Source organism: Corvus brachyrhynchos, unplaced genomic scaffold (assembly GCF_000691975.1).
Source record: "Corvus brachyrhynchos isolate BGI_N302 unplaced genomic scaffold, ASM69197v1 scaffold412, whole genome shotgun sequence".
In the NCBI taxonomy this organism is placed as follows: Eukaryota; Metazoa; Chordata; class Aves; order Passeriformes; family Corvidae; genus Corvus; species Corvus brachyrhynchos.
Genome location: NW_008236761.1, coordinates 836,867 through 853,202, shown reverse-complemented (window position 1 = coordinate 853,202; position 16,336 = coordinate 836,867). Strand labels below are relative to the sequence as shown.

The 16,336-nt window shown below is 50.3% G+C and overlaps 2 protein-coding genes across 2 annotated transcripts in view; one reads left to right on the top strand and one right to left on the bottom strand.

The window, feature by feature from the left end:
* Window positions 1-10,497, top strand: part of PPME1 (protein phosphatase methylesterase 1) — a 21,434-nt gene extending 10,937 nt beyond the window's left edge. Inside the window, exons 8-16 of the mRNA XM_017727078.1 lie at window positions 1,082-1,236; window positions 1,843-1,933; window positions 2,284-2,349; window positions 2,539-2,671; window positions 3,131-3,260; window positions 3,704-3,748; window positions 4,530-4,594; window positions 5,643-5,710; window positions 6,670-10,497. Coding sequence (XP_017582567.1) covers window positions 1,082-1,236; window positions 1,843-1,933; window positions 2,284-2,349; window positions 2,539-2,671; window positions 3,131-3,260; window positions 3,704-3,748; window positions 4,530-4,594; window positions 5,643-5,710; window positions 6,670-6,688 — 772 coding nt within the window. The 3' untranslated portion in view covers window positions 6,689-10,497. The remainder of the gene's footprint in view (window positions 1-1,081; window positions 1,237-1,842; window positions 1,934-2,283; window positions 2,350-2,538; window positions 2,672-3,130; window positions 3,261-3,703; window positions 3,749-4,529; window positions 4,595-5,642; window positions 5,711-6,669) is intronic.
* Window positions 10,498-12,755: 2,258 nt separating this feature from the next.
* The window catches only part of P4HA3 (prolyl 4-hydroxylase subunit alpha 3), a gene marked incomplete at its 5' end in the record, with an annotated part of 4,999 nt that continues 1,418 nt past the window's right edge, over window positions 12,756-16,336 (bottom strand). Inside the window, 10 exon segments of the mRNA XM_017727100.1 lie at window positions 12,756-13,014; window positions 13,212-13,308; window positions 13,513-13,581; window positions 13,841-13,903; window positions 14,557-14,716; window positions 14,880-14,944; window positions 15,469-15,645; window positions 15,725-15,882; window positions 16,071-16,122; window positions 16,220-16,336. The exon segment at window positions 16,220-16,336 is cut by the window's right edge and continues 1 nt beyond it. Coding sequence (XP_017582589.1) covers window positions 12,944-13,014; window positions 13,212-13,308; window positions 13,513-13,581; window positions 13,841-13,903; window positions 14,557-14,716; window positions 14,880-14,944; window positions 15,469-15,645; window positions 15,725-15,882; window positions 16,071-16,122; window positions 16,220-16,336 — 1,029 coding nt within the window.

Genomic DNA, 16,336 nt, shown 5'->3' with positions numbered 1-16,336 from the left:
GATCCTGATGTGTAACTGTCCTGAGGAGATGCCGGATTAAATAATTAGAATATTTTAGATCTGGAGCAGCACTGCTCCCACTGGGGGGAAAGCAAGTTCCTTTTGTTTTGAAACCTTCCCCTCTTCTTAGCAATAAGCTTGAAACTTAGTCCTGACTATCTTTTAAATAGGAGCCTTAAATTATAACTGGTTTTCATGTTTGTTCTTTTAAATCAAATCCTCAAGCAATTTTCTCTAGCAGAGCAAATAAGCTGGTCAGCCCGTTCATTTCTTCACTTGTTTTCTATTTCCAATACTGCTCAGTTCTCAGGTTCCTCTGAATGGTTGTAGTCAGGAAAGCCAGTTGGGGTGTCTTTAAACTGCTCTTCAGTAGATTTCAGTCGTTAGTTCTGCTGCTGTTTTGGGGTTTGAGAATCATACTAGCCAGCTTTCCCGTCCTGGGAAAAGTGTCAAGTGACAGCTTCAGTTTAAAGTAGGTGTGCTGTGGAAAGGATGGGGAAATTTCCCCTTGCCTTGTGGCATCTGTGTTCATAGAGAGTCTCAATCTTTTTGCTCGTGCTCAGTGTTGTTCATCTTTGCCATGGTCAGTAGGGCCCAGTTATTTTTCTCTCTCTAATTCCAGTTTCTTCTTTTCAGTACAATTAATTTCTTGGTTTGTGCTTCCATGCAAGATGATTTGACAGCTTTTCCTCACCTTTTATTTAACATTCCCACCAGCAAGTGTCAACCTAAAATGTCTTCTACAAGGAATCACAGAATTTGGGTGGGAAGGGACTATAAATTTCAGCCACATGGGCAAGGACACCTTCCACTAGACCAGTTTGCTTGAATTTCTTTTAAATTTGTATCTTTTAAATGAGGATTTTCTGCTAATAAAAAGAGAAATTACATGGATGATCAGGAAAGCATTGGCTTGCAGGGTTTCCTGCATTGGTACTAAGATGAAGCAGTGACAGGAGAATAAACTTATCTGTTGCCTGCGGGTTAGAAGAGGCTTTGGAGCTGCACACCCGTCTCGGGGGTGTCCCTTGTCCTCCCCTGGAGGTGGAGGTGCCATCCATGGTTTGCTCTCCCTTGGCAGAGACGTGGGGAACGTGGTGGAAGCGCTGTACGGGGACCTGCCCCCGCCCATCATGTTGATTGGGCACAGCATGGGGGGGGCCATCGCCGTGCACACGGCCGTCGCCAACCTGGTGCCGAGTTTGCTGGGGCTCTGCATGATCGACGTTGTGGAAGGTGAGTGTGGGTGCCCCCAGAGGCTTTCAGCCCTTCAGGTGGGCTTCTGCCTTCCCCCTCTTCTCTTCGCCCCAAATCCCTGAATACAGAAAGTTTTGCCCCATTGTTAAACCAATTCCATTCTACTAACAGATCCTACCCACACAAAAATCTTTCCAGTGTGACCCTTCCTTTTCGTTTTCCCAGCTGGACTCTCTGTTTGCTTTTTTCCTGCTAATTTCACAGAATCAGAGAATCAGCTAGGTTGGAAAAGACCTCTGAGATCATCGAGTCCAACCTATGAACCTAACACCACCTTGTCAACTAGACCATGGAACTAATTCCTTTGAAACACTTTCTTGGTGGGGAAGACTGTGGCTTTTGCTGTAGTGCTTGGTGCTGATAAATATTTGCTGCTCTTAATATCTGAACATCCTACCTATTCAAATAGTAATTTTCCAATGTGACTGTTGGCTCAGAAATACTATCTGTACTTTCCTTAGCATTATATCCCCAGGGAGCTCCAGCTCTCTCTGAGGGTGTTGCAGCCAGTTGTGTATAGAGGGATGTGGCAATAATTTCATCAGATGCCATGAAGTTGATGTAGATGATGTCATTTGCTTTTAGGTACAGCCATGGATGCCTTGAACAGCATGCAGAACTTCCTAAGGAGTCGTCCCAAAACATTCAAGTCACTTGAGAATGCCATTGAGTGGAGGTAAGGCTTGGGCTCAGTCACTCGAATCAGTTGTCTTTGTAGCTTGACTCCAGAAGGAAACTAAGTTTATATACCTTGGCTGTTTACAGGCCCTCTCCCAGCCCCCTGGCATGGGTTTAACCCTGTTTCACTGTTTCCCCACCAGCACTTCTCCCTCTTTCTCACAGTTACAGTGACAACGGGAGGTCCACATAAGTTGAGCGTGAGCCACTGTGAGACCAGGAGCTGTGGGAATGGTTTGGGGAAATCCTGAGCTGTAGAGGAGTTTAACTCCTGTTTCTGGGCCTGCTGGTTCTTGAAGCTCTTCAGTAAATATTTCTGTCTGTCTTCTGATTATTTTTTTTTCCTAGTGTAAAAAGTGGACAGATAAGAAATCTCGAATCTGCCAGAGTTTCTATGGTCGGTCAAGTCAAACAGTAGGTGGCTTTTGGTTTATTTTTAAATAATTTTTTCTGTTTTACAATACTATTGCTGCATAAGTGCACTTGAAAGTGAAAATTTCTTCAAGCAAAATTGCTGAACACCTTAGGTTTAATCCTGGGTGGTTTTTTGGTTTGGAATTTTTTCTTTCGTCAGGGAATCAGTTTCTGGTTTTATTTTCACAGGTGCGAAGGGGCTGCCAGTCCTGAATGCCCTAAAGCCATAGTAGAGGGAATTATTGAGGAAGAGGAGGAGGAGGATGAGGATGAGGAAGGGGGAGGCTCTGTCAACAAAAGGAAGAAAGAGGATGACACAGAGGTAGGGAGTTCGTTACTGTGTTTTCAGCTTCCCCTGCAAGAGCAGTCACCTGTAGTTATCCAAATCATTCTGGTATGAAAGGGAGCCACTCCAGGGAGAGAAAACTGAATGAGAGCCAAGTCGAAATGTTCAGACAATTTGTGAGCTATTTGTGGCAGTAAGAAGTAGCAAATTGATTGCCCTGAATCCTTCAGTCTTCTCCTGAAGGCTCTTCTCTTCTTGGTGTAGTTCCTGCTTTTTTTTTCTGACTTTCTTGTTCCTTACTCAGGTACTTTGCTTTGGAGAGATACTTAGAAGCAAGGAGGGTCATCCCTGGAAGTATGTAATCCACCAGAGGGAGCCAGTATTTTTTTATTTTTTATATCTATATACTTATGCATTTCCAAGTGGCTCCCTGAGTTGGTTTTCTTTCTGCTGTTTTACTGATCACTAATGCAGAGCTCTCTCTCCTCCCTGCAGACAAAGAAGGAGCATTTATACACGTGGCGAATCGAACTGGCCAAAACAGAAAAGTACTGGGATGGCTGGTTCAGGGGTTTATCCAACCTCTTCCTAAGCTGTCCGACTCCAAAGCTTTTGCTTTTAGCTGGTACGTGTCTCTTCCAGTCCTGGTGAGCACTTGAGTGATGTCCCACTTGTATTTCAGAGGACAGGGTCAGCATTGGGCTACAGTGTTTCCAGGGAATACCTGGGCTTCTCTGTGTCTCTTAAAATAGTGTGGAGTGATTTGAACTTTTCAAGTGAAAGTCAAATACAGCTGTAAGCCCTTTTTGTACCTTAATAGGAAATACAGCAAGTAAATATCCTTTTAAGTTGTAGGGAGGGCTGTGCTCTTGCATTTTTTGGCTGTGTTTCTTTCCTGTCACTTTACTTTCTTGAGGTGCAGCAGTGAAATGTCATTGTTGTGGGTGTCAGAGGTGTTTATTTTCTGTTTTTCAAGCTAAGGTCTCTTTAAAATATGGAGTAAAGCCTGGCTCAGAGAGTTGTGTTCTCTCTGGCTTTTCTCCAATACATTTGTTTATTTGATTGTAGGTGTTGACAGGCTGGACAAAGATCTGACCATTGGACAGATGCAAGGTAAATATTTAATATTGTTACTGCAGCCTTACTGTAGTGCTCTTTTTGCATGACAGCTTGTTGCTATGGGTACAGTCAATATCCTAACAAATGGGCATTAAAGAATTAGTCCATCCCCAAGTGTTCTCTAACTGTGGTCCAGGAGAGGTGGGGAAGGTGAGGAGGGAAAGGTTCAGTTTGAAGGGCCGTTGCCATGGGTTTTGTTCAATCTAGTGTTCGATGCTCCCAGCAGTGGAGCTGCCACACTTCTCTTGCATGAGAGTGATTGTCTGTGAGGGCTTCCTTCTAATCCATTTTTTCCCTTTCTAGCTACATTTCTGATGTTCCTAGCTAGAGCACCTGGGACCATCCAAAACTGTCCCATCTTCCAGTGTTTCTGGCAGACAGCAGACCAAGATTAAGCATCTTCATTCATGTTTTGGGTTGGGTTTTCCCCCCCCATCCCGGCTTTCCAGAGCAACCAGTACTGGAAAGTAGCATTGGATAGCAGGATAAATGTTACCTTAAGGTAAATCTGATAACAGTTCCAACTCTGACACTTGCCTGCATTGAGAAGCTCTGAGAAGTTCAGCTTCATTTTAACTCCTGGGAACCTGCTCTAGTTACACCTCAGGAAGGTGAATTAAGCAGCTGGTCCATGTTTTCTTTGGAGCCAGCGGTTGTGTACGGTGTAGAGTCTGCTGAGACCTCCTGCCATCCTGGGGCCTCTTTTCCAGCTACATTTAGTGAGATTAGTTGGTACAGAACGTGAGATCCATGTGCTGACTCTCTCAATCCACAGGGAAATTCCAGATGCAGGTCCTCCCACAGTGTGGCCACGCAGTCCATGAAGATGCTCCAGACAAGGTGAGCCCCACCGTGGGGTTGAAGCTACATAAGCCATGGTCTGAAATGCAAAAATGGATCTGTTCATTACCATGGAGCAGAGATCATACTTCAGGGGCATTTTTTGGCACAACAACTGGCTTTCACAAGCAGCTTGGATTTTTTAGCTGTCTGGAAAGCTCTGGCTAAGACGTTATGTGCCACAGGGCTGGGTTATGGATTTAACTCTCAGGCTCGTGGTGATGTACCTAATTCTACCCATGTGGAGTGTGGATTTCTCCTCTCTTCCTTTCCTCATGCAGTTCCCCACTATCCCTTGCACTAAGCTGCAGCTTTAGGGGTTGGTCTGTGTTTTGTTGAGTTGGGTGGCTCACATTTTCCAAATAGAAACCAAATGTTCCTGAAGCAGCTTTGACAGAGCAGTGCTGCTTCTGGGCATTGCTGGAGTTTGTTTCCAGATGGAATCTGGAATGTGGTGCAGCCAGTGGAGCCTGTGGTTGGGAGCACATCTGGTTTTAAAGCTCATTCTGCACTGACAGCTGCGTTAAAACTCAGCCTTTCTGTGCTTGACTTTACCTGTCTGAAATAGGTATTTTTATCTAAACACACTGAGTTCTTAAGTTGTTACTCTTTTTTCATACATTCTAAGCAGTATTGAACAGATTGGGTGAGGCTTGGAGCAGCCTGGTCTAGTGGAAGGTGTCCCTGCCCATGGCAGGGGGTGGAACTGGATGAGCTCTAATGTCCCTCCCAACCGAAACCATTCCAAGTCACCGTCTTGCATCCTGAATTTACCTTTTCTCCCTGCTAAACTTAGACATTGTTTTAAGAATTACCGAAATGGCTGGACAAAAAGTTTGGTCACTTCTTGATGGCAGGCTCAGTGTCTGAGTACAGCTGGAAGGGTCTTACACAGAGCTCTTGTTTTAAAGGAGCAAACTCGATTCAGCAAGAGAACCCTGAGGACATGAACTGTTGTTGGAAATACTGCAGGCTTTGAAAACTGACTGGCTTTGCTGTTCTCTTTGTGTCCCTTTAAATCCTGAGCGATGTTTTTCCCTTCCCTCAGGTTGCTGAAGCTGTTGCGACATTCCTGATCCGTCATAGGTTTACAGAGCCCATCGGTGGATTCCAGTGGTAAGGCTCCATGGAGCTGTGTCCTGCTCTCACTGCCTGTTTGGCTCTCGAGGTGGGAGGTTGGAATTCTAGCATGGTGCTAAAAACCACAGATAAACAAACAGCTCTGAATCACAGCCAGTAATACATTTGGTGTTTGTGTTCCCTTTAAACTTCTCATGTATTTACATGTGCTGATGAAACCTCCTTCCTTGCAAGGGAGGAGCAAAGCTGATTTCTTTCTTTATAGCCTGCCAGAAGGCAAAATGACAAATTTTATGGCATTTAGCTTAAATAGTATTTTAGTAAGTAACCAAGGCCCTGTGGTGTGGAAACAACTTGCATCACACTCCCTTGGCCAGGAAATACTGGTGAGATGAGGCAGGTAAAGCTGTGTGCTTCACTTTGCAGACTTTCCTTACTTATCTCATGTGTTTTCTTATCAAAATGGCCTGTGGAAGCCAGGCCTCTGTGATCAGCCAGGCAGTGAGAGAAGGGTGTGATTGATATGGTTGGTAGGAAAAACTCCCAAAGTCTTACTTACAGCACCATGAAGCGTAGACCTCACAGAAGGTGCTGATTTCTTTTAGGATCATATTTCAGGTGAGTGGTACAATAAGCCTGTTTCTTAAGCAGTCCTGAAAAGTCTTCCCGCTTTTAGCTAAGAATTCCTCTACAAAAGCTGGAAACCCCAGAAAGTGTGATGCTAGAGTGGCAATGCTAAAGAGGTATTGCTGCACAACATCTACATTTATTTTTGTCTTTATCTTGTCCCTTGGGGTTGAAACTGTAGGAATGCAGGACTGTGGACTGCATGTTTTAAATCCAGTGAAAGGATATAGTGTAGGTTGATGTGTAAATAGGGAGAGAGGGAGAAGACCAAAGGACTTTACAGCTAAATTTAGGTTGTTGCCGAGTTTGCAGAGAATACCTTGATGCTAACACGGGGTCTTTCTTCCACTCTCTTTTTTGCCTCCTAGTGTGTTTCCTGCTTGTTAATATCCTGGTGTTCTCCAGCACTGATTCCCATTGTAAATAAACTGCACCAGAGGCCACTGTGATGTATCCATATCCTCTCATCTCCCAGTCCAGCAGCAGTGAGAAGTTGATGTGAGATTCCTCCCCTAGAACTAGTTCTCCAGAATATCTAAATTCTTAGGGACTTCCTTGCTGGGAAGCAGCTTCTACTGAAGACCATGAAAAGCTCTTCAGGCCCTTGGAAGTGGGATCCTCTTCTCTGCTGCCACAAGGAAAGACCTCCTGGAATCCCATGCAGTCGATCATACCAATCTCCATCAATTCTCAGACTTTCTTGGACCCAACTGCAGAAGGGCTGTTGGCAGTCCAGATTCACTGAGGGCATTGCAGCACAGCCAAAGGCTTCAGGATTTCTCTGTGGAATCGTAGAATCATCTTGGAAGTGCCCCTTAGGTTTGGGTTTTATATATACACTTTTTTTTCCCCTAAAGCAGACGAGGAATTGGCTTCATTGGGAGCTCAGGTTTCACCTCACCGGCACCAGCCTTTGGGGTTAAGCTGTGGGAAGAGCCTGGAGGCCACTTTCCTGGGCAAAGTTGGATGGGATTGTAAATCAAAAAGGTGAGGGGGGGACCGTGAGCTCCATTTCAGAGTCATGCAGCTTTTCTAGTTCTCATTTCAAGTCCTCTCTGGGAAGAAGAGCCTGGATAACTCCATCTACTGCAGACACATCCCAGGCCAGAGGACTCTGAACCTGCATTTATGGGGAAGACCCAAGAGCAGCAGGGACAATGTGGTCAACAGGCAGTTTGGCTGCTTTCTGCCCCTGGAATGTGTTTGTTCTTCCCTTCTTGTAGCTGCCACACACAGCTGAGCACAGATCAGCGCCTTTGGGATGGAGAGACGTGGAACGGGCTGTAGGAAAAACCCTGGGAGAGCTTGGAGTCAGTCCTGCTGATGTTGATGCAGAGGTGTAGGCAGCTGTTCCCCGCAGTATCAGAGGAAGGACCTTGTTTCCACTGTTGCTTCCTAGATCATTTTGCTGCCTGCCTTCCAGAATTCCATGTGCATAGAGCTTTTCTTCAGGGTTCAGTTATCCACAGACAGTTTGTGGGCTTGCTTTCACCTAAGAGTCACTCTAGAGTGTAACAGCAGACACAGTTTGGAGCAGTTTTCCTCAATATTTTGCTGGTGGATGTCCGAAATCCCCTTTTTTGCCTGGTGTCCATAATCCCTTGCTGCTGTCCGATGATTTTAACCCTGCTTTGCCAAGGCAAAGTTCTGGGGTCATTTGGGAGCTGCCCTGTGCATCCCATGACAAGAGCCATCAGGAATTCTTGGCATTTGAGTGGTGCAGATGGGGCAAAGGGTTTAGCCCTGGCCTTGGGCCTGGTGGAGATCCACTTAGCTCTGATTCACCGGGCACAGCAGCCCCGTGGCCTTGCTCTGTGTCCCTTCCCTGACACATCAGGACGGGAAGCACCTGGATTAGAGACAGGAAAGCCTCATTCCAGAGAGGAATGCCCTCCTGGCACTTTGGCCATCGGCACTCAGGTGTTACAAGAGCAACTGCTGGCTCTCTGCACTTCCCTCTGTGAGTCACCATGTTAATTACTGCATTAATTTGATGTAGCATCCACGCTGGTTTAGTTCCTGATGGATTCAATGGATCTTCAGTAGCTGAGATGCAAAATAGCTCTTTCCCCAGCCATGTCCCCAAAATGGGCAAAATTCTCTTTTCCAGGCAACTATTTTGTTCAGATTGTTAGGGATTAAATAATCCAGTGTGTATATCCAGAGTCTCACTTCCCGGGATCATACTCATGAATGATCGTGGTGAAGTCACATTCCTCTGTGGTGAAATAACTCGGAGAGTCTGACGTGGAGTGATTCCTTGTGTTATCCCTTTGGTTTGTGAGGTTGTAAAAAAGCCCAACCAAACAGAACCCTCCTTGGAAAGCAAATCAGTTTTGTGTTCTGTAGAAGCACCACTGGAAAAGGAATGATTTCTGAAATCCTGTGGGCTCCCCGGGATTCTCTTTTGTTGTTAACATTGAGTGAGTGAAAAGAAAATAAATCTTTCAAGAGCCTGTTTAATTGAATGGTGCGTCGCTCCGTGCCAGCTCCCAGCCCCCAGCCCTGCCTTGCCCAGGATAGGTGGCTGTTCAGGGACTCATGTGGTACTGGATTAAAAAAATGGATTCCAGGGACAGCAGCAGCACTGTGGGGGTGGGGGAAAGGGAAATTCCTTTCGGCTCTGTCAAGCCATGTACATTTTTGAGACTGTACTTTTGTCTGAGAAATATTAATGCTCCTGCTGCAGTTTCCAGGGGGCTGCAGGCTGGGATAAATGGCATTTGGTGAAGGATACACAGGCTGTGGTAAAAGTAACTGCAGAGAGAAGGAATCTTCTCTTTGGCTCACGAGAAACAGGGACATAGAGAAATTCCCCCCAAAAACTTCCAGCTTTGCATTTTTCCTGCAAGAAAGCCTTTGGATTACTTAGAAACCTCTCTTGGTTTTGTTTCACTTGTCAGATTGAGGATCAGTGACAACTTTCCCAATGGAAGATCCCAAGGCTTGGCAGGAGCAGGAGATGTACTTTAGGATGCTGATTTGTTGCAGGCTTCATTTTAGTTGAATAAATTAAAGAAAGAAATGTCTAAGACCTAGGATGAGTTTTGCCAGATTATGTGCACTGGACAAAGCCATCAGGGACTTGCAGATGATTGGAGCATTGGGATTGTTGGAAAAAGATTATTTCCTGTATTGCCAAAGCAGGTTTGAACTCTTGCTTTGAATAAATCAACCCCTGAGTAAGGAATTAAACTCAGGCCTGGGACTGTCCAGCCAGAATTTTCCCCTTTTGGCAAGGGAAGGGCCTGGACAACCTGAGGAAGCCCATTCCAGCCCTGTTTTCCACGTGTTTGTGATTTGCAAGCAGTGTTGGGATGACTTGCAAAAGGTGGAGCTGGGCAACACAGACCTTGGAAAATCCCCCCAGGAGGGTCGACTGGGTATTAGGAAAAAGGTTTTTTACAATTTAGGCCCTGGCACAGGTTGCCCAGAGAAGCTGTGGCTACCCCTGGATCCCTGGAAGTGTCCAAGGCCAAGTTGGACGGGGCTTGGAGCAACCTGGGGTAGTGGAAGTTGTCCCTGCCATGGCAGGGGGTGGCACTGGATGGGCTTTAAGGTTGTTCTGTACCCAAATTATTCTGATTCTGTGACCTTAGCACTGACATTTTTCGTCTTCTCCACTACTGCCTTTTCTTTTGGGAGCAGGAAGGCCTGCGAAAAGGGCTGTGTGGAGGTGCCTGGCAACCAGCTGTTCACTGGTTTGAACTGGTCATCAACACTCCTGGAAATCTAGACCTGGATCTTTAGGCAAGGTCAAAAAATTGAGCTTATGGCTTGTCACTTCCAAGAAATCTTGGCCCTAGTGCATTCTCCCACCCGTCTCTGAGCCTGGCGCTCTGCTCACAGCCTGGAAGTGCCCTTTGTGTTGCCCAGACCTGCATCCCTTGGTTGTGTCATCCGTCCCACGATGCTGCACCCTTTGGTGGCATCCAACATGGCGGGAATGGGATCGGCTGTTTGCTCCAAGTTTTGCTGCCAGATGCTTGGCCAGTTGTGGCTGAGCTTTCCCAGTGTGGCAGGGTGACCTCTTGCCACGTGCTGCTGTTTCCAGAAGGAAAATGTGTGTGTGTGTGTGTGTGTGTGCGCGTCAGTTCTCTGGAGACCACACGCTGTGTCCCATGTCAGCCTCATCCTGGTCTTGTCTTGTTCTGTGTCTGTTTCCCTCGCCTACAAATAAAGCATTTGTGAAAAGCCTGGAGTAGGAATTCCTGCTTTCCCTTTAGCTGTGATTCTTGGGCTCCTCGGAGCAGCCTGTGGAGGAAGGGGGTTGATCCAGCTGTTCCTGTGCCAGACCCAACCCTTGGGTTTTTCTGGTGACTCACGGAAGCCTCTTGTCGTCTAAAATGCTGCCCCATCCCTTCCCTGCACCCCAGTGTGGGGAGGAGGGGGGAGTTTAGCCACAGCTTTCGCTTTTCCCCCTCCTTTCCGTGACCAGTGACTCCCACGTGTACAGAAACATCTGGAAGTAATAAACCCCAGCACTGGGGCTGGTAAGTAACCTGTGCTCTGTTCAGCCTTCTCTGAGTCCTGTGGTCGTTGTTCCTGGCTGAAAAGCAGGAACTGGGAGAAACTGGAAATCTTCCAGGCTGTTTTACATTCAGGCAGGTTTAACAACCCCAAAGGGCTGCTGGAGCCTCTTCCCAGTGCTCCAGCTCCTGCTGTCCTGCCCAAATGCTCCTTGCAGCTCACCCCCTATCCCTGTGTGCCTACGGAAAGGTTAATCCACGGCTGGATGAACACAGCCAAGGAGTGATAAACGCACATTTTTGAACCCAAAGCAAGCAGGAGAGCCTTGGGAGAGGTCTGCCTGCCGTTTCTATCCCCCTCCCCGATTTTTTGTCCTTTTCCTGCAAGCTGGGATAGAGGCCAACAGGTGACATGGTGACTTAGACCTCCCTGGGAAGCTGGGTTTCCATCCTGGAGGATTTGAATCTCATCCAAATGTCACCTAGATGAGTGTCTCGGTTTAGAGACAAGTTTAGGAGAAAAACGCTCTGGAATGAGTGTTTCATCTAAAAAAAAAAGGGTTCCAACAATCCCTTTCTGCCAATAGGAGATTAACACTAGTGAAAACCCCCCAATCGTTTATTGACAGAGTGCCCACACGGCGCGGAAAAAGAAAATGAATAAATGCCAGATATTGAATTGTCCGACCTTACCACCGCCGCCCCCCCACCCCCCCATACCCACACACACCGGATAAAAACCACCAAAACCAAAAACAAACCAACCCCTCCTCCCAAAACAAACAAACAACAACAACAACAACAAAAAACCAAACAAAAAAAAACAACTAAAACCCCCCCAAAACAACAACAAAATTTCAGGGAAAGGAAAAAAAACCACGACGGCGCAACGTGCTGGAGAAGAAAAAAAAATGGCGCCGGCTCCTGTCTCAGGGAAGGAAAAAAACCAAAGGGTTCACGCAGCAAAAACAGGCAAAACAGATGGGAACCTGGTGAATCCCTGGCGTGGGTCCCCTCCTCACAGCAGATGAAGCCGGTGGATTTGGTGTCCTTTCTCTCGTTGGCTCGGCTGTCCCGAGCTCTGGGGCCGGGGCGGAGCGGCCCCTCTCCGTCCCGCCGGCCCCCGGCCTGCGCGTCTCCCGCGACCTCCGATCCCGGACCAAAACCAACCCGAACAGTTCAGGGGGAAAAAAAAAAGCTGCCGAAGGATTGCTCCTACAGTCTCCAAAGCCAGAAAAAAAGGAAAAAAAAAAAAAACCTTCTTGCCTAAGCTAACAAAACCCAGGCTAGCCAAGCAAGCGAAGAGAGCCCCGCCCGCACGGCACCGGACACCTGAGGCCTGAGGCTTTGAATAAACCCGCGCAGAGCAGGGACCAGGGAATGGGAAACCTCGACAGCACCATCGCTGGGCGCAGAGCAAGGACCAGGGAATGGGAAACCTCGACAGCACCGTCGCTGGGCACAGAGCAAGGACCAGGGAATGGGAAACCTCTACGGCACCATCGCTGGGCACAGAGCAAGGACCAGGGAATGGGAAACCTCTACGGCACCATCGCTGGGCACAGAGCAAGGACCAGGGAATGGGAAATCTCTACAGCACCATCGCTGCGCACAGAGCAAGGACCAGGGAATGGGAAATCTCTACAGCACCATCGCTGCGCACAGAGCAAGGACCAGGGAATAGGAAACCACCCAGGACAATGAGGCGGGGTAGGGCTGGGGAGCTGCTGTGCCAGAGGTGTCCCCTCCAGCGTGACCCTCATTCAGCCGGGCTGTCGCCCACGGGAAGTGCCGGGGCTCAGCGTGGGCTCCGGCCCGATCTCCGTGCGCTGCCGGGCATCCCGGCCGCCGGCTCTTTGCCTTCGGGGGGGGGTTGTGCCTAGGACGGCTGGAAGGAGCTGCCTTCTCCCCGAGACTGGATTTTGGCATTCCAAAACAGATGGGAGCCCCAGGGATAGCGTTTGGCATCCCAGAACAGACTCCAGTTTAGTCTCTTTTGACTTTATTTCCACCCAGTTTGGCCGTGGTCGAGCAAATGCCTCTCCCGATCACTCCCTGCTCCGCTGCTACCCCCTTCCCTCCCTTCCTCCCTCCCTTGCTCCGCCCTTGGGGCCACGCTGTGCCGGGGTGGCTTTGCCACCTGCAGATGTCACATCTGTGATCCTACGGCGGCTCAGTCCTGTGGGTCAGCACTGCAGGGCCGCCGAAACTCCTGCCCGTGTTCATGGATCCACTTATTCGCCACTGGAACAGACAAGGACACCGACCTCTGTCTGTTCCCATCCCTCTGCACCCTTCTCTAACCCTGCATTGGTATCGGTGAACTTTTTCCTTGTTATCCAGGATATCTGGGCATTCCCAGCCCCCCTTGCCTCCCTGCCGGTGGAGCTGTCCCTCCAACCCCGTGTGACCCTGGGGTGACACCTGGTAGCGTCTCTCACCCCACTTGTCCCCGGCCAGGACGGGGCAGCCGGCGTGGAGGGTGTCCCCGTCACCATTCCCGTTCCTCCGCAGGTTCCACCAGAAAAGAGCCGCATTCTGTGGAGCAGAGATGGGTTTGGCACCCTAAAACAGAGCTGGGGTCCCCAAGACTCGATTTTGGCACCCTAAAAGAGATTAGGGAGCCCCGGGGCTGGGGATTGGCGTCAGGAGAGGCTTGACCACAATTCCCTGCAAGAGCTGAGATACAGAGAGCAGCATCCTCACTTCCCTGCTTCCAGCGATTCCACATGTCCCCCTCACCTTGACCACGGGCACGCTGAAGTTGGCATAGATGAAAGCAGTGGAGCCTCCAGCCTCCACTGCACTCAGCTGGAAAAGGACCACAAATAGGAGCCATGGATCCCCCTTTCCCTGTGATGCTCCTTTGCACAGGGAAACTGAGGCACAAAACCTCCCTTGGGCCCCAGCTCTGTTCCCCTCACTTTGCCACAGCACAAACTCCTGAATACTCCACAGGCACTGGCATTTCCCACCCACTGCAGTGTTTTAGGGCTGCCCTTACCCATCCCATACCCTGAGGACCAAGCCAGTGCCGTCTCTCCAGGCCTGGAAATGAGGGAGGACTCACATAGATCATGATTGTGGCGATCCTGTTGCCTGACTTCATTCTGTACAGGGGGCTCTTCTTGGACTGCTCCAAAAGGGGAGGTGGGATGGTCAGTCCCATGGGGACAGTCAGTCCTACACTGACACAGCCCAGCCCAGGCGCACCTCACACCCCAGCAGCTCTAAGCTGCCCCACCCTGCTCCCCCCTGGAAAATCCCTCCCTTTCCCTTCTTTTCCCTTCCTTCCTTCCTTCCTGCCTGCCTGCCTTCCCTTACCTCCTTCCCCCCCTCCCTCCCTCCTTCCTTCCCCTCCAAGGAATACCCCAGGCAGCCACCCAGGGACCACCATCCTGGGACCACCTATCCTACCCCTGCCAGGGGCCATCCCAGGGTCCATCACTAGGAACATCTTGGGGAATAACCCAGGGATCACCATGGGGACACCCCCAGGAACCATTCAGGGTCTTCCCTTGGGTACCATCCCAGGGGCATCATGAGGAACATCCCAGGGCCCATCTCCAGGAATATCTGAGGGACTACCCAAGAGTTCTTCTTCAGGAACATCTGAGGAATCACCTCAAAGGCCAGCCCAGGGTCCATACCCAGGAACATCCCAGGGACCACCCCTGAGTCCACCCCATGAACCACCTCCAGGAGCATCCTAGAGTCCTCCCCAGGAGCACCACCCTGGGCGTCACCCCATGGTTCCCCCACAGCCCACCCTAGCAGCTCCCTGACCGTGGCGTGGTCGAAGTGTGGCTCGTAGTGGCCTCCCAAGCCGTAGTTGACCACCTGCAGGTACTCGGCGTAGGGTGGCCGCAGGTCCAGGCCAGTGACAGCAGCGATGCGCTGATCCAACGCCCGCACCACTGGGTCAGCCGTGTCCTTCAGCCAGGCACTGTGGGACCACCCCATGTTCAGCCCCCCGAATTCATGCGTGGCTGGGCTTTACCCTCAGGGCACTGCTGGAGGAGCCAGGCCTCCCAGCATGGCCACTCAGAGGTGGCCATGCAGCCACGGTGGTCCCGCTGGCCGGAGGACAAGGGAGGGGTGGCTACTACCTCTTGCTTATCCGGTACTCGGCTTTCTGCTGCTTCTCCCCAGAGGCAACCACGGATCTCTGCAGCTGAAGGACACATGGGGGATGCATGTTGCTACACATGGGGACCCTCACACCAAGCAGGGGCCATGGTCAGGGTTGAAGTTGGTGGGTTTGTACCAGCTGGTTGCCAAACATCCCACCCCAAGGGGTCCCGCTGGGGTGAGGGAAGCAGTGGCAGCAGGTGGAGGCAATGCAGTACGTATCATCAAGTCAAGCCTGGTTGGGAAGCGGTTTAGGTGTATCCGTGGACCTGGTTTCTTCCAAAAAATCTTTTGGGGGGCTCAGATGGAGCTGGGGTCATCATCCCCGGGGTCTCACAGAATCCTAGACTGGTTTGGGTTGGAAGGGACCTTCCAAGATCATCCAGTACCACCCACCTGACATAGGCAGGGGCACCTTGCACTAGACACAGTTCCTGTCCCATCTGAACTCCCTGGAGGAGGCTTTGGCCTTAAAACCTCTCCTATCTCTGCATTCACCCTGGATCAGGATCTCCTGGGGCACCCTGCTGCAGGAAAGGGACATCCCTGGAGACGGGGACAGCTCACCCAGGGCCCTGCCAACCCCTTGATGGTCTCAGCCTCAGCATCGGTGATGAAATCATGGTACAGAGCCACATAGGGCTGGATCCGGACCATCTCCTTCTTGGCAGGCTGGAGGAGGAGGTAGGGGCTGCTGTTGGTCTCATAGGAGCAGCCGAGGTGCAGGAGCCGCTCTGGGGCTGGCTGGGGAGAAAGGGGACCAAGGAGGCTGTGAGGGGGGGAACAGCGGCACTGGGGACCATGGCACCCCTGCCAGTCCCACCTGCCCCCTGGGGCGCTGGCACAGCTCCTCGTAGGCATCACGGCTCTGCAGGCGGGGGCTGTTGGGGCGTTGTAGGGGGCTGGCACTTGCCCCCGTCCCCATCTCCAGCAGCTTCTTGTACTTGGCCACGTTCCTCGACACCCTTTGGTTACTGGGATCTGCCGGGGAGGTGGTGTCACCCCGAATGCCGCGTCCCCATCAACCCCCTTCCCCGGCATCAGTCCCGGGAGAATTACCCCACATGGGGCAAGAAATGGGGTGAGGGAGGCTGTTGCCATGAAGAGGTGATGGGGAAATCCCAAAATCTTTCCCCTCTTCCTGCTGCATCCAGGGTTGTCCCACATACCATAGCGGAGAAACTCCCTGGAGAGGCTCAAGGCGTGAGAGATGTTTCCAGCCTGGATAGGGGAGTGGAGACTCCATGAACATCCATCCTCCCACCCATGGTCTGGCTCTGCTGGACACTGGCAATGGGGAGGGGACTCATGGCTGTACCATGAAGTAGGAGAAGGCCAGATGGTCCAGAGCATCCTCCAGGCTGCTCCGGTCCTCCAGGTTCCAGCTGCCATAGGAGAGGCGGAAACGAGTGGGAGCACACTCCCGCCATCGGAC